The sequence below is a fragment of the Aphis gossypii genome, chromosome 2 (genome assembly GCF_020184175.1).
Source record: "Aphis gossypii isolate Hap1 chromosome 2, ASM2018417v2, whole genome shotgun sequence".
Classification (NCBI taxonomy): Eukaryota; Metazoa; Arthropoda; class Insecta; order Hemiptera; family Aphididae; genus Aphis; species Aphis gossypii.
Genome location: NC_065531.1, coordinates 83,737,821 through 83,757,019, shown reverse-complemented (window position 1 = coordinate 83,757,019; position 19,199 = coordinate 83,737,821). Strand labels below are relative to the sequence as shown.

At 24.2% G+C, this 19,199-nt stretch overlaps 1 protein-coding gene across 1 annotated transcript; it reads right to left on the bottom strand.

The window, feature by feature from the left end:
* Nucleotides 1–2,445: 2,445 nt before the first annotated feature.
* Nucleotides 2,446–18,787, bottom strand: LOC114119779 (metacaspase-2-like). The gene is made up of 12 exons (XM_027981471.2): nucleotides 18,631–18,787; nucleotides 18,372–18,529; nucleotides 14,841–15,190; nucleotides 13,839–14,244; nucleotides 13,581–13,776; nucleotides 12,672–12,853; nucleotides 11,324–11,473; nucleotides 6,347–8,878; nucleotides 5,520–5,671; nucleotides 5,345–5,427; nucleotides 3,824–3,987; nucleotides 2,446–2,817 (listed from the first exon to the last, which is right to left on the bottom strand). Exons 3-12 carry the CDS (start codon nucleotides 14,921–14,923, stop codon nucleotides 2,731–2,733), a joined length of 4,035 nt encoding a protein of 1,344 aa, XP_027837272.2. The 5' UTR covers nucleotides 14,924–15,190; nucleotides 18,372–18,529; nucleotides 18,631–18,787; the 3' UTR covers nucleotides 2,446–2,730.
* Nucleotides 18,788–19,199: the final 412 nt, after the last annotated feature.

Sequence of the window (19,199 nt, the reverse complement as noted above, 5' to 3'; positions counted from 1 at the left end):
TTTTCATAGTAATAATTTAATTTTTATAGTATAATAAATTATATAGTTTAGTAATTTAGTTTAGTAGTTTAGTTAAAAACAATAAATACGTATTTGTAATACCACTTAATTTGTTGAAATATTTAATAATTATATGTACATTGTACGTACAATAATAAAAAAATAATTTTTTTTTTGCTTTCAATATTTCGAACTCTAGGTAATTCGAAATTTTTCAAAAGTCCTGCTAACTTCGAATTATCGAGAGTCGTCGACTTTCTTATGTATTTTTATACATCAGTGACTATAGAAATAGCATTAGCAAATGCATATTACGTAATGCATATTTAGTATAATAATAATTGAATTATTTGAATTAGTACTTAGAATTAAACACGCGCATGTATCAATATTGTATACTCTAAGTGCCGTATTTAATTTGAATGCAATTTTGTTTTTCATTTATATAATATTTACCTACTTAGTATGTTAATAAGAGATTACATTTTTATTTTAATGTCAATAAACTTGCTAAGTTAAATAAAAGTGCAATAGCATGTACATGGTTTTTCATAAGTTTTGTTCAAGCTATTTAAAAGTATCGCTAATATATATATAAAACAAAGTTATTTAAAAATATTGTAAGTGGGTAAAAAAGTTCATCAAAAGTGGATATTTAAACGAACAATAATTTATTGTTGCTGTTTGAAAAATATATATAAGCATCGTATAGGTTTAAAATTGTTTATCTTTAAGTATGTTATTAATTATTATTATACGAGTAGGTACGTATAGATACAATTAAATTTTAAAACCTGGGAAGTTCCTCTCCTATGTTAGGTATCTATAGACTATAGTAGGTTTCATGTGTACTAATATCTCGTCATCGAGTATTTCACTTATGTACATTTCAATGTACCTATAAGAAATAGATTTTGAGCGAATTGATGAGTATGCCTATTGGATTTACAATGATATTGATATTTGTATATATTTTTCGTCTTTCTGTCCTTTCAAATTTTAGAGAAGTAAAAATGCTTCAATTTTCAGGTATCTATAGTTTCTTAGAAAAGATTTGAAATAGTCTCCTAGTATTTATTTTATTAGTGGTTACTATGTATGATATAATTTTCAAAATAATTTGGCTTTACATGAACTATTTCAACTACTTACAGACGTTTGAAATCTTTGACTATTCCTAGATTTTTTTTTACATACGATAATTTTTATTAGAAAATAAAACACTTTGACAATTAATTACAAAAATATTTTACGTGAAATATGTTTCTTACAGAAAATAAAAATATCGAAAATACAGTGGACATATTTTCCTGCAGTCTTTTCTAAAAATTAAAAAAAAAAGTCAACGAGTGGGTACCGCTCTGCTGTACATTAGGGGGTAGAGTGGACCTCGGACTAGGGTAGGTTAAATTTGAATGCAATGAATAATGATAGGTATAATTGTATACGAAAAACGATTCTGAACGGAGATAATTTGTCAGTCTAGAATATTTAACGTTAGATATAAATATAAACAATTTTATGAATTTTGAACTACAAAATAATTTGCAAATATTCATGGTTTTGACGAGTTTTTGTCAAAATTTGAACTTCAAATGCTAATAAAAAAAAATTGTGCCTATGTATTCTTATAATTTTTTTATCGCTATAAGAATAACTTATGAGGAACTTTGTATAAAATATTCAAGTATTTTGATTGGGCCAAAAAATTTTATCGACACTTCAAAAAAAAATTTTCAGAAAAATTGAAAATTTCAGTTGTCTATAAATAACTCAAAAAAAGTCAACAATTTTTGAAAATTTAACTGTATATAGATAATACTAACATAAACATTTGGTGAAAATTTCAAGTATTTGCAGTGATTAATTTTTGAATTACAACAATATAAAAAAATCGATTCGGTCGAAAACTGGTTTTGCGTAAAAATTCCCATTTTTCCGTCATTTTTTTTTGTTTTTCTCGATTTTTTTGAAAACTGTTGGAAAATGTTTACTTTTTACCTCTAATGCACCAAGGTTATTCACTTTTCCATCGGAAACCACCCCCGAAGTTTGAAATTGAAGCATTATTTCGACTAGTTATGCTGTACACAGACACAAAAAAAAAACAACATACATCATTGTAAAATCAATACATTCATCACTCCGTTCAGAATCTAAAACACACATCATTGTAAAATCAATACATTTATCACTTCGATCAGAATCTAAAATACTATTTGAATACTGCAATAACCGGTATTTTATTTCAGATCATTTCAGTGTTTATTATAGATAATATTATCTCATCAAGCTGAAAAACATGGGTTCTGAAAGTAAATTTAAGATTAGATTTTACCATTTAAAATTAATTCATCAAAATATATTTTTTTAATAACTTTACCATATAATTGTATACTAAACATATTATTTTATTAGAGATGTCAATCAAATATAAACAATAAATAGATATGTATTTATGTATTTTAACCAACAACTTTTCACAATACCTACCTAAGTTATTGATAAAAAAAAAAAAAAAAAAAATACAGTAAATTAAATTTTTTTCATAACTTCCAAAAAATGAATGACAACTTAGCTTGCACAGAAATAAAAATAATTTTTAATGAATAGGTATATTTTGTTTATATTATATTTATTATAACTAATAAATATAAAATATCAATTATTTTTTCACACAAATATTATACAAATAAGAAATATCTAAAAACATAGTCATCATTCAATAAATTAAAATAATTTCTTTCGTTTAGTATGTTTTTTTGTTACTGATTTTTTTCTCTGATCATTTAATAACTTTGAACGAAATGACACACACTGAAAAAATAAAACAAAAATAATATTAAAATCATTCAATACTAATATTTTAAGAGGTCGAGGATGCCACACTCACGTGTGTTGTTTCTGTCTTACATACATACAATATAAAACATTTTTGTTCAATGGAATCAAAATTATATTGTTAGCTTTAATATAAGAATCAATTTATCTATTATCAAACTTAATGATAAAAATATTATCTAGGGTATTTTATACACTTTTATTGATATTTTAATTTTTAAGTGAAATACAAACACTTTAAAGTTTTAATATTTTACATAACTATAACTTACTTAAAAATTAATAAATCAATAAATTTCAATGAGATGTCCTAGAAAATATTACTACTTTTAGTTTAATAAAAAATCAAAGAGTATCTACACTATATGCAGATACATCAGTACATGTATTCACTGTCTCAACTAGTAAAATTCTCTGTGTTTCACAAATTAACAGAATGACCCCAGCCATAAGACATATTATAAATGTCAATAAGTAAATTGACTCTAATATTAAAAGTAACAGCATAAATTTGATTCTGTTGAACAAAAATTTGCTATGTAGTATGTAAGATGGACAAATGACAAAAACAACACATGTGAGCAGTGGCACAACTAGTGAGGGGTAAGGGTTTATAACTCTCCCCCAGCCAAATTTTTATTCTAGTTGCGCCACTGCACGTGAGTGACGTTTTTTTAAAAATCCAAAACAAATTTACAATATTAAATAATGTATTATATACAATGACACTGAAATGAATCACCTAATATATGCATATAATCTAATACATGCTAATATATACATCCATGAGTAAATTAATGAAATTAAAATAGTTATAGAAAAAGGTATAAGCAATAATTAGTATTAGTATTAATTATCAAAAGGAAGTTAAATTTGTTTATATTTTATTAGAATTATAATAATTTTGACACATGAAATCAGTATATATAAACTTATAATTAATAAAAATTACTAAAATTCTAAATTTTAATAAATATTTTACTTTATCATCCAAAAATGTCATGAGTTTTTGCATACTAATGTTTACATTGCACTGCTTTAAATCTTCTTTCAGCTCTTCAATCCAAATAGGTTCATAACACAAAATTTTTTTATGAAGTTCTTCATTAACTTTAAGTAAATCTTTAAAACCCATATCTACTGAAGCTGAAATAACAAGATTTATTATGATTCAAAATTGTATAAAAAGAATGTATGTTTTTTCTTTGTATATAATCCTAAGGACCATAGCCCGATTAAGCAATTAAGTGGAGGGGCTAAGAGGGCTATAGTTCAGGCCCGTATGAAAAAAAATATTACGGGTTTGCAGCTTTTCTATAATTATTATTAGATATACAATTAAAAAAAAAAAAAACGATTTTAATAATATTTATTTAAAGATATGTTCATATTAATCATTTGAAATAATTTTCTAAGTTAACTCTAAGTAAAATTTAAATAAGATCTATACAGATGAACTGATTGAAGATAGGTTGAACACATTAATATTTATGTCAATTGAAAATGACATATGTAAAAAAAACCCTAATTTGTTGACATTTTAAATACTTTTGTATCTAGAAAAAATATTTTATATTTTAACATTTAATTTAATTGTATTTTTAATAAATCAATTATGAGATATAAAGTTACTCTCTGAGAAAAAATATTTTTCTTATTTCGTTAATAAATATCAATTGATATATTATTGTAAAAATACTTTTTTTGTAAAATTAGAGCCTCCAAAAATAAATTAGCCCAGGGCCACTAATTTCATTAATCCAGGGCTCTGCTAACTACATACTTTAAACCAGTATTTTGAAACAAATCACATTTGCTATGCTTAAGTAATAGTTTTCTAAAGACATAGTTATTACGACTATTTATATTAACTACTATTGTGAAAAAATGTTGCTTATGTTAAAATAAACTCTAGTTTAAATACATATATTATACTGTAATAGTAAAAAAAAATTATTTTTATTTTATAAATGAACAATGAGTGTTCTATCTATCAATGGATGGTCTCCTTCCTGATACCGTTTATGTTAATTCTATGTATTCTATCATCATATTTCCTTATTATGCTATACAAGTATAATTTGTTAATAAAAAAAAAAATTTTAAAAATTGTAAATGTTATTGTATTTGAACATAAGACATTTCTACATTGAACTAGTTGTCTTTTACTTCACAGACCATAGCAATGATAATTCATTGCAATTAAAAAAAAAAAAAAAACTTTAATATTATAGTAGTATACTATCAGTTGAAATATTATTTGCTGGAATTTCTTGTTTTATTTCTATATGTAACTGATAGCATTAAGGCAACCTTTAATATAAATATATAAACAAAAATGTTTGCGAGTGAGCCATCCTATATAAACCTATATGTGTTAAAAAAAAAGAAAAGAACATTTCTTAAGTATCGAGGAATGTATATGTAAAGTTTGGTACCAATTAAGTACAATTTTATAAGCTACATATTTTAATACATGGGTATGGATCTTTTTAAAACTTACTTTTATTTGATAAATTTGTTTGACTAAAAGTTTCCAATTCGTGATAAGCTCCAGCTTCATAGTAAGAAATTTCAAGTTCTGAACTATAATATATATATATATATATATAAGCATACAACAACATATTATGTTTATATCCAATACTAATAAATGATAAATGTTTAAATATTCTTACTTGTTTGAAGAATCAGAATACTGTCCTGACTCTTCAATACATTTTACTTCTTCAGTATCATTCATAGGATGAGTTATATTATAAATATGCCTTAATATAAGTTTTCCTTTTCGCCTTCCAAGATCTTTGAGGCCATAACGATCAAATTCTTTCTAAAATGAAAATTTTAAATTAAAAATAAATAAAAATTTGAGAGTAAAAAACTGAGAATTAACATTGATCACAGATTATTTATTGTATTTAAATATGTAACTAAAACCATTTAATCACAAATCAAGATTAATAAGATTAATTAATATAAATTTATAGTAATTTTATTTTAATTTTTTGAGATAAATTGTAAAGAAAAAATTTAATTATTAGAAATTTAAAATATTTATAGCTTTTTTTAATTAACTATTAATTATGTCTATTATTTCTTTAATAAAAATACACCATTTAAAGTTATTATTAAGTTTTATTTTTATTAATTTTAAGTGTTACTAGCCTATCATGATATAAGAAAAGAAAACACTAAAAGCGATTCTGTATACTATGAATGATAGTAATGAACACATATAATACAAAGAAAAATTTAATAAGATGGTAAATATAGAATTCACATAGAAAATTTTATTATTTTGGAATAAGTCAAGTACACACCGACTTCTAAATAAAATTGATAGAATAACATTTTTTGGCCATTTAATTGCCTTTGAAAAACTTCTATAAATAGATGAAAATCTATTGAGTGTAGAGAATTATGACTAAACTGATAATTGGGGTATCTACGATCAATTATTAGATTTAAAACAGTTTCTTAACAGCATTTATAGTAAAATACTTACTCTTAAATCTGGTGTTTTCATCGTACTATAATTTGGAAGAGGCGTTATTTGTTCATTAGTTCTAATTACAGATTCTGATTGAACTCTACGTAAACTTTTTGGGGTACTAATTCTACTACCATATTTATTTGGTGTTACTGCATTCTTCATTTGATGATTTACAATATCAATATTATTTGAAATAGTTGGTGGAGAAGTTTGTAAATCCATATTAATCATCTTGTTGGGCGGTGTTAATACTTTAGAGTCATTTACCACAATCATAGAATTTTTCTCTGATAAAACTGGAGAAATATTTTGTGGACTAATATTGACCGGTAGCCAATCATTATAGTCCATCCATGGATCGTTAATTATTTGTTCAAAGGATGATTCATTATTCTCATCATCTTTTTCATTTGACGTAATTTTTTCAGATGTAATTGGTAGTTGAGCAGTTTCAATTTGAGAACTATAAGACTTAAATGAAGTATGTGGGTATTCGTTTGATGGACAAATCGTTGATAAATCAACAAAGTCCTTATTAGAAGGTAACATTACATTTTTCTTTGATATAATATTTTCCAACGATTCAAAATCTGAATTAGGCTTTTCTAACACGTTTTTCTCATTAAAATATATTAAACTTTTAACAGTATTATCATTGTTCTCTATATTATTGATTTCTGTACAGCTTGTAGTGTTTAAAAATTTTGATGACGTATCATTATATTTAAATAATTTTTCATTAGATAATAATTTTGAATTACTGCATTCAGGTAAAGTTACATTGTTTGAAAAATTTGTTGAACACAATTCTTTATTTATTTTTGGATTATCCATATCTTCATCACTGGCTGGAAATAAAAAACTTGAATATGTTTCACCTTTATTTAATGGTGATGAATTTGATACACAATTATTGGTTTCAAATCGAGTAGTTAAACTGTTGTCAATTGCAACATTTATCTTTCTCGGTACATTTGAAAAGGAAGTTGAAGAATTTTTAAAATTTTGTTGAGTATTATTCAATAGCAATGATGTTATTGAACTATTTTTAATCTTATCAATGGTAACAATGGAATCTGAACTACTATCATTTATTAAGTCTATAAAATTATTGTTACTTAAAGATGGCATTTGAGTATTAGAACTTTTTGTGAATCTTATTACAGCAGGAACTATGGTCTCTTCATTATCAATATTTATTAATGTCTTAGTTCTTGGTGTTGAAATAGCAGACTTGTTCAAATTAAAATTGCAATTTTGTTGATGTAATTTATTTGTACTAACAGAATGAATTGAATCTAAACTACTATCATTTAAATCAATAACACTTATATCATTATTTTTATTAACTGAGTTAATTGAAATATAATTTTTATTTTTATTAATACTTGCTAAAAAAGGTGTACAGTTGTTTTCATTCAATAGATTAATGTTTCTATCACGCAATGGACTATTATAACGAGATAATACCATATCTATTGATTCATTGTCACTATCACTGGCGATTGTAATTAATTCCGGTTCTTTACGTGGATTTGTAGGTGTTGAAATTTTATTTGAAGGATTTTTCAAATTATTAGGGACATTTTTGATGTTATTCAACATTAATATAGCTTTAACGCTTGATTCGTCAGTTGATACTGATTTGGGAGATGCACTTTTAATATCTAATGATGGGCTAATGTATTGGTCATTATTTTCAAAATCCATAATATAATCAATTTTATTAGATGTAGGTGTTAATGGAATACATACAGTTGATGTACTATGAAAAGAATGAACTGGACTGTTTAATGGTGAATTAATTTGTGGTAGAACATTAATATCTGAATTTTCTGTGAATGATGAATTGTTATGTTGACTTAGGTTACAATTTTTTAACCACTGCTTTGTCTTAAGCACACTCAAGGATTTTTCATCATTCACAGTTGTTCCTAAAAAATTAAAATTCTTATTACTCATTTCTTCACTTTTATCATCCATCATAAACATATCTGGACTAAGAGCTTTAAATTTTTTACTATCATTCGAGTGTGATTCTGAGCTTTTACGTTTTAATACTTTCTTGTGCTCTCCAGAAAACCATCCATGTTTTCCATCATCATCATTTATAATTATTTGAACATTATACCTTGTTACTAATTGTAAATAATCATCTCTGTATTCAGGACTAATAAATTGTTCATGACCAGAGTAAATTAGTTCTAAGAATGCCATGCATGCTTCATAAGTATATTCAGACCACATTAACATTTTTTTTGATTTACGTGTATTTGATTCTTCTGTAATTATATCATTCAAAATATCAGGGCACTGTACATGAAGTACTAAAATATGAGCAGGAATTTCATGTTCATCTTTGGAAAATATAGTTATGTCACTCATAAACTGACTGCCCAACATTGATTTCCACTTAGATGAATATTCTGGTATAGTTTTATTTCCAACAATGTCATGATGTATAAAATGTTTATTATGAACTTTTGAATCATCTAAAACTACAAGTGATGTATTGCTGAATTTCTGATTAGTAATATTTGATTCCTAAATAAAATATTAATCAATTGTTAATATAATAGTATAACATATAATATATTAATGTACAAGAATATAACTTATTATTTGATTATTAAATAGCATTATTTAACAAAAAATATTCATATTAAGCTTTTATATAAGCTGATAAAATTAAACAATAATCCATTATACTTAGATTTTAGTTACAATATGATAGGTGCAACTACAACGATACTTTTGGAGATGCACTATAAGTTTTAAATAGCTCATAGACAACACTACTAACTCACATTAGTCTTCACATAAGGCTTTAACTGCTAATGTGAATACAATATACATACTTTGTTTTAATGCAATTTATATATATTTTTTAAATTATATATAACAATTTGTTATATCTCTCTCAATATTTAATATTAATAAATTGGCAAATCTGTGTTGTAGTATACTTATTTGTAGCCAATTTTCAATTTAGCATATATTAGAAAAAATGTGCTCACAAGTAGCAGAACTTATTGGGTATCATGATAACTACCTAAATTAATTTGTACAAATTGGGTATATTACTTTTTATAAGTTTTTTTAATATTATAAAAACTGAAATTTTTAGGTAAACAATTTTTAAAGACAGACATTTCAGCTATTACTGCTTTGAGCATATCTGTGGGAACATTTACAACATCCTAAAAATAATTGTTCAATAAAGAGAGTCATTTTAATATTTAAATATTAATTTCAAATTGTATTAGTTCTTGGTAAAAATTAATTTTCAAAATTGAGAATAAAAATATAATAGTATTGAACACTAGATAAATTACAAATATGTGTGAATAGAATAAAAATAATTTTGTATAAAACACAAGAAAAATATAAAAAAAAAATAATAATAACAATTACAATAAACATAATCAAAAATATAGAAAAAAATTGGTAGCATAAGATTAAATCAAATCACAAATTTGTTTAATATCATTAACATTAAATAAATTTATATTGGCAGAATTACCTAATGACATTAGTTTATTTTCTGGTTAATTAGTTGAACAATTTGAATTTATACTTATTATTTCTGTTGTTTTTGGGTTGGTTTTGAAATTAATTTTCTCTAATAATGGGCTACAATTTATTTTATAATTAATAATTTGAATAAAAAGTTTAAACTTACAAATTTTCTACAGTTTTTTTGATGAAAACATATTAAAAAATCCTAAAACTCCATCATAACCAGTATGAGGTTGGCTTTGTATATTACATTTGAAAGAAAGAAATCTTAAGATAAAATTTTGTATAGATGCCAGGAGTTGAGTAAGAGTTATGGAATTAGAGTGACAGTAGCATATTCTAATTGGGATCGAGCTAAAGAGACATAAATTTTTTTAATGCAATCCGGTTATTAAAATCTGAGCAACAGCGTTTAAGAATACCAAGTTTTGAAGATGCTTTTTTTTTAATTTCATTAATGTGGTCATTGAATTATGTAACCTGATATAAGTTATAACTTATAAGATATAATATATTATATTTGTATATTATGCAATCATTAGATATTATACAATATGTCTATATAGTATATATTATTACATGTATAACTCGAAATATAATAATTACCTATTTTTCTCAATATGCATTAAAGTACAAATTATTTTGGAAAAGACTTATTTTACATATTATTATAACAACGGAATTTAAGTAATTATTTTATTTTTTCAACATTTCATCATTAAAATAAAATCAAATTTAAGGTTGTGTATTTATTATTACATAAATAGAAGAATATATTTCATAAAAGTTACTATGATTATTATGTTTTTAAAAGTTACAAGTAACAATATTAACTCAACACAACTCTCAATGTTTCAAGGATAGAGTTACTTATACGTTTGCACAGGGTAAAACCAGGTTATTCTATTCTTGGTAAAACTTTAAATAACATTTATTTATTATTATTTTATAACTTATCTATAATTATTAAATCTAAATTATTGAGTTTATTAATTGTTTAACAAATGTATCTTTTATATAATCTCTGAAAATTTTTTTATATATAAATTACTATAAAGTCTTTTGTTATATTAAAACTTATTTGTTTATATTATGACAACCAAGTATAAATAAAAATTTTCTGAACACTAAACAACTATGTCTAAGTCCTAGGGCATAGATAATATTATTATTTAGGATGTGAAATAATTATTTATTTTATGCGAGTAATCACAGATAATTTAAAATTTCAAAACAAATATAATATAAATTAGCCATAACTTATATTCCACTAATTTGTTGTATGTGAAAAAATGATATGGATGAACATAAAATATTTAATAATATTGATAGAAAAATATAAATCTAATCTAATTAACATTGTGATTAGAAGAAAAATAAAACAGTGTATATATAGTGCAATAAAGCAAAAGCCAATAGAAATAATAAGAATTATATGAAAATGAAATATAATATAATATTTACAATTACCTGTTTTATAGTATTTTGATGTGTAGAAACTATAATATTATTTTGTAAAACATTGCTTTCAATAGGGCTTATAAACTTTGATACATTTTTCACATAAAATTCAAATACATTATCTTCGTCAAGTAATGTTTTTTTCCAAAGTTTACTATCCTATAAAAATTAAAAATACATATAATTTATTTTTTCACATTCAAAATGTTTAGTTTGAAGATTGTTAAACTAAATCTAACTGGGAAGAATTTAAGAAATTATAATTTTTTTTTCACCACTCATCACTTTTGGAGGAAAAAAATTGCTTTTGTTTTCAACATTGAAGATAGTTCTGACAGAAAATTTAATTAGGTTGGTATGTTAGGAAGTTCAAAAAGGAAATTCTATAATTTTCTTTATTGAGAAAAACTTGATGAGAATTTACTAGTTTTTAACAAAATCAATTTATTTTAAGTATTTCAATAAACTATAATAATAAAATTTTTATTTCTTGGTCAAATAATAAGCAAATGTAATGATCAGTTATTATTATACCTGTTAAAAAAATTGAAGTTACAATTTTATTTTGTATTGGCACGTGAAATCAACTTTTGGAAAAATATAATATTGAATCATAATGATTTTAGTTATTATATTGTACCTAATAATTTAAAAAATATTTCTCATAATCTTAAAAATTTTTCATAATATTTATAAATATTTAGGGTTAGATTTTTCTAAGAATTTAAGTGATTGACGATAACCTTTTCTTTATTTATTTGTGCCATTTTATAATATATTTGAATTGAATTAATTTTTAATGAAAGTTTTTAAAAACAATAGATCAACCAATCAAATAAAGGAAACACTACAATAAATATAATATGAGATAAACTATACATGCTGATTTACCTATTTGATGGCAGTCATTTACAAATTGATTCTTCATCAAATTTAAATTTATCACTTCCAATACAATAGTCTACTATAGTTACATAATTGCTCAATGTAAACTTAAAACCTAAAATATAGTAGACAGAGTTCCCCATTTTTTTTTTTTTTTAATATTAATAATTCATACTAAATATATTACACTATTGAAGATACAAGAAATTTAAAAACTAAAGATAAAAAGAATAATAAGGATAATTATAAATGTAGAATAGTATGTAGAACCGTTAATGATTTATTCAGTTGAAATCTTAATTATTGTACCATACTTGTATACAATTGTTATTGTTTGTAATTATGAAGTTTTAAATGTTCACACGTTTTAAGTAATTAATCTTTAATATCAACTTTAAACTTATTAATTATTATTTGCATTAGTATTAATAAAAGGTATTATTTAATATTAATCTTAATAATAATAACTTACAACATTTCTTATTTTATTTAAATATTTGGATCTTAATTTTATATTGGGGCAATCATTTAAAGATGTCTTTGATGATAATGTGTCAGTATCACAGTCTATAAGAATCATCGCTACTTTTTCAGTTATTCTTTTCTGACGATCTTCTTGAGTTTGTTTGAATAACAAAGAATTGGTTTTATAAACTGTAAAAACATAATTAAAAGTAAATATTTTAAAATATAAAACATACAAATTAGTGCTGAACTGATAACAGTTTTTTTTCCAATATCTCGAACCAATACACAATTTAAGTAATACGATTTATTATTTTAAAATTAAAAATATTAACATAATAAAAGGAAAACTTTTGATTAACATCAGAAAATATTAAGCCATATTAAATAATGTTATTATAGCTTATTATGATCTAGAATTTATTATAAAATTAATATTTTTCTAACATCATTAATGATAAACTACAACTTATGTATCTTTTTTTTTTTTTTTTTTTTTAATACACCCGCGGCAACTTAGGCCATTGGGGATGGATTAGGTTTTTAATCGGTTATTACTGTAAGGTTGGGAACGGTAGGGAGAAACACGTGTGTGTGTTGTGGCAGAATTTCTAATGGGGCACCCGTAGGTTTCTGCCATGCCCCGGGGTGGGGGATGGCGGCACTTATTCTCCGGACACCGTGACTTGCCCGAAGAAAAATGCCACCCGGTGACCGCGGATCGAACCAGCGACCGGCTGCGCCGCAACCGACGCCTTAGACCACACGGCCACCTCGTCCCCCTTAAAACTTATGTATCTATTATAAAATAGAAAGGTTAAATCAATAATATTTATAAAAAAAACTGTTAACTTATCAAATTAAATTAAATAAGCATTAATATTATATAAGCTAATGTTAATTTATAAATACAAACAATTTTTAGATTTAGATTTAATTGGTTGATTTGAAACAAAACCAAAGCTTTCCAGTGTTTTCCTTTTTTCTATAGCCTCAGTTTCTAATCCCGCTTCTAAAAGATTTTCAGATTCTTTAATAATTTCTGCTTCTTTTGACTCTTGTAAAGACACAGACATAGCGACAGCCAAATCAAAATTAGAATCACTCCCAATCTAAAATATAATAAAAGTAATTTACTATTATATTTAATAAATCAAAAATACAAATATTATACCTTTAACTTTGTTTGTTTATTATACTTTTTTTTTTTTACATCTCTATTTTTTGATAATTTAGGTAGTCCTAGTGCTTCTCTTTCAGCTGCTAGACGCTCTTGAAGATCCACAGCTTTCATAAGTACTTCAGATGATAAATTATGTGATGTGTAACAAGATTTAACATGGTTAATAAAATGTTTGCTATCAATCATTTGTAAACAAACTGGACATTGTTTACTTTCAGTGACATCAGATATATTTTGAACTGAAGATGTCTTAAAAACATTTTGTGACAAAGTTAGTTTTTCATCCTGAGGACGAACGGTATGCAATATTTCTACAAAACTATCATTTTCTGATAATATACTATTATTTAGTTTTTCTGATTTTACAGCATTACTTAGTGTTAAATCTTGGGATTTACTGAAAAAAAAAATTAAATAATTTAAATTTATTTTTATGCATTATTTTTATTTTGGTTATTTTCCCATCACACATTGGTATCAATATTTTTGGACTAATTGTGTTAACTAATAAACTATCTAATAAGTTCAATATAAAATATGTATAACACCTAATAAATGTGAACGTAATTTATGATTAAAAAAAAAGTATATAATAATAAAGCAAATAAATAAATAACTAAAATTGTATTTTGTTTATTTAGGTCTCACATTATTTATTCTTCAAAACTCAGAAAATTAATTTTAAGTCTACTATAAAACATTGATGCTCTGATATGGTTGCAGTTATGTACAACTTCATAATCTCAATTTTAGTCTCGTTGTTTATAGGTGTTCAATTTTGCACTCTTGACATTCAGATATGCAGATATTCAGGAACCAAATTTTATATTTTATAATTGAGTTCAGACATTCATCCTAAATTTGTTATCTAATCACTAATAATAGATGAATAGGTTATTAAGATCAATCCAAAAATGCTGATACCTCAAATAGAAGGAATATAACTAAGAAAGGCTTTATTTTTAACAAATAATAATAAATTATTTTATTTACTTTGCAGGATCAGTAGATAATGTATTGTCATTATTTTGCTTTTTTAATTTTAATGTTAATTTCGATTGAGAAAATAAATTCATTTTAAAATTATTATAATATTTATACTTTTAAAAAGACTATGATTAATTACAAATAAACAAATAAACTAAAAGAAAATACAAAATTATATCTTTATTGGTACAAAATCTTCATTTTTCGACAAAATTTCTTCTTTTCTTTCCTTCAAATTTTTTGTATCAGGATTGAAATTATTTTTGATCATTTCTAATCTATAATTTTCCTCTGGTGTACGATCCCAATAACCATTTTTGATTTTTTCATTTAGTTTTTTTGTAGTTGGTAATTGTCTATAAAAGAAAATAATGGTCACATGTATAGTTCTATAATGCAAATTCAATATACTATAGCTACAATTATTAGGTTAATTATATTATATTAACTTTTAAGTTAACAACAATATTTTATTGTTTACAAAGACACAGCTAGAGGGAGGGTTCACAGGCCCAAAACCCATCCACCATCCTAAAAAATGTCATCGATGACAAAAATATTGTTTTTTGTATAAATACATTATACATATTATAATTTTTTTAACATATTCAAAATGTCATTACAAATTTGACTTTTGCTTAAATAATAAGTACCTAGAGTTAAATTACTTATTATTATTATTATTATTTTATTTAAACCCCGAGATCCTGGCTATGTCCCTGATTATATGATTAAGTAAATTAAGTATTGTTTTGTTCTTTTGGTTCTCAGATTAATATACAACATAAATAAATCTTATTAATATGAAGTTTTTTTTTATAATATTTGATTAATCTTCAAAGTATACTTACCAAAATGTTATCTATTACAAAAATTATAATGAATAAGATTTTAGAGGGCTTGATATATTGGTCATAATTTTTTTATTATCCAACTTAATAATCAATTTCAAAACTAAAAGATACGTTTAGTAAATTTAAAAAGGATATTAAATTTTTTAAATAATATTTAAATAAATTAATATCATACATTTAAAAATATTATTGTTTAGGTAAATAACTTTTTATCTTAAATTTTTGTAATGACAGATTTTATAATTTTACATTTTATTCCAAAGAATATAAAATTTTGGAAAATTAAAGTAGGTAACTAGAACATGGCTGAGCATATTTGCACACATAATAATAGGTATATTCTTTAAATTTACAACTCATTTGTGCAGAAAATTGAAAACCAACTTGAGGGTACAATTTTGGATGTGAGGGTGTCTGTATACTAGTAAAGTATAATTTTTAATTGTGGTTTCCTATCAGTAATGTAATAACCGCAATAACCATGCTCGCCCAAGAGCCGTGTGGGAGTATGCGACAAGTTTTAATCTTTATTGCTATATTTTTTACACTATTTTTATTAAATGTTTCAAGCAATAATTGATTAACCATAAGAGTTATAACAAATATCTTATACAGTTTAGTTAAGTTTCTGATTGTGACATATTAACAATGGTCTCTATTTGTTTAACATGAAGAGAAAACCATATTAAATATTAATTATATAATTACAAATTTTGAGAATATAGGCAATTAAAAAATAGATATTTTAATTTTCGATGTACTTACTAATAAATTTTGTAATTCTAGTGTTATTGATAGTAATAATAGTGAATAAAAGGTTAAGTTATGATTAGACAGAAAGTCTTGAGCCTTATATGGGGTAAAAGAAAATATTGTTGAAGTATCTATAATGTTTCACCATCAGTAATGACCAATTCGAAAATTTGGAGAGGTATACAGATTATGTACACCCTACAGTGATTAAGTTTCTCCGAAAAAAGCTTTCTATTGTTTGAAAATTGTGTGCAATGAGTTGTTAATAAGTTAAATGTGCACAAATGAGTTTTAAGTAGTTTTAACCCTAAAACTCATATGCTATTGTAATATTTTTTGTTTATCATTAATTATTCCCTTCTGTGTTTTTTGAACACCCACAATTTACTTATTATATTTAAATGTTTTAATTTTATAGTTTGTAGTAGAAAATTTTATGTATGATTTATGAAAAATCAAAGAGTAATTTTGTTTTTTGTTTAATTATGTTTAAATTTTAAATTAGTATAGTAATTGACAAAACATCTAATGCAATGCAAACTCTCAAATTCAAAAATAATCAAATATTATGTAAATATATAAAAACTCACTCAAACAGGAACCAAGAAAGTCCACTGACAGCAAATACACCAAACACATACAAATTTCGATATTTGTAGGCAGTAGTACCCCTCACTTGTCTTGGCTTACCAGAATTTTTAATTTCAAAGGCCATTTAAGAAAGTGATTTAGTTGTAAATCTTTAAATAATAATAACAAAATAATATAAGTTTTAGAAGTAATTGTGTGTTATCGCGACTACCGAGGGCCACATATGCGTTATCGCGATTACCACATATTTCGGATTATAACGAAGTCATGTCCCACTTTAATCTTGCATTTTGCAAGTAAATTCTATTTCTAATTCTATTAGGAAAAATTAAGGGCCAGCGTTGCCACTCGCTCGCTGTGCTTGCTTGGACATTCAAAACGAAAATATCCCTCGATTCGCTATGCAACACCACCTAAGGTAATTCACAGGGTTAAAAAACAATACCCATAGCCTATAATTTTTCCAATAACATTATCAATAAATACATTGACATTAGCTTTGGATAGTTTTGTATTATTATAAACGTATTAAAAAGACATCAAACATAACGCCATGCTTCGATATCAAGGTAATTGCGTTCAACATTGAGATAATTACGACGAGGCAATGGTAGTCGCGATTACACACAAGTACCAAATTTAGATGATTAATAAATAATCTTTTAAAAAAATTTAAATTTTTTAATAACTTCAATAAAATTGTTAACATCACTTTTATATTATTTGATATGCAGTTAAGTATATATATATATATAATATATACATACATATATTATACATATTAGATTTGTATTATAATTAAAAATGATAATAATATATTTCTTAAGGTAACTAACTTTATCTATTATTTTACTATTTAAGTAGTTATAATATTGTATTACTAATACTACTGAAGTAAGCATTAATTATACAGATATATTTATTACAATAATATAAATATAAATAAGATTTTATAAAATTTAATAATAAATTCTTATTGCTTAAACTTTAAATCCGATCAAAAAGAGCGTTTAACATTTAGTCATCTTTTGAAATATCTATTGAAAATATTAATTAATCTTAAATTTTCATATTTAAAATGTTATCTAAAATTAAAATTTTGAACAAGAAAATTGTATGATGTTTAACAAGAAATCACATAAGAAGTAATTTTACCCTTTTACGTATTTACATTATTAGAACCCATTATTGAAACAGTTCAAAAAATTATAAAATGTTATTTAAGGTTATGCGAAGTATTATTTTATATTACATATTATAATAAATATATACAGATGTTTTTACTATGTGTAAACCTACAATATTTCAAATTTTCAAAGAACGGATTTGTTTTACTTACTAATGCCAAGGAATGAATTGTGTTTTAGGTTTTTTAAAATTGATTGAATTTTGATTCTTGAAAGAACGAACTTAAATCGTACTAGTAGCTACAACTTAGCTTGAACTGAAATTTTTCTAATTGTGAATCGAGTATTTGAGTCATAGAAATAAATTTTTCTAAAATAAATAATGATTTGATATTATTGTTAGTTAGTACAATAGAAATATTTCAAATTAAGAATTAAGATACAGAAAATTAAAATTCAATAATAACTTACAATATTGAAGTTTTATTAAACAGTTTTACTGGTATTGTACATTGTAGACTGTAGTTTGTAAAATATGTTAGATAATAAATTCAGTGGAGATTCTATACCATTGATAAAGAATCATATTATACCATGGTTTAAACCTGATACGTATATGATCCAAGGTTCATACCAATACAGAACAATACCACAGACTATATGAAAACAGATAGCTCACTCGGGATGTAAACAAAAACTATGAATATTATCTCCGCGACGAAATCAGTGTGACCACAGTGCAGGTATGAAATTTCGTTTGGAAAATAACAAAAAAATTGTCCCGATTTCTACCTGGCGCCAACATTGAAATTCATACTATTCATACTAACTACCCGGTCTCGCCTTACGACGTGGGGGTTGCATTGTTTAGATTTTGACCTTTCACATCCCTTAAGAATTAGGTTATCTTGGCCTCTAGTTGCTGTTTTTGTGATTTCCATGTGACTTATGTCTTATTAGTTGACCATTGAACAAGTGTGTGAGTTTCAAAGTATTTTTTTTTTTGTATAAAATTTGGTGTTGTGCTCTTGTGTTACAAA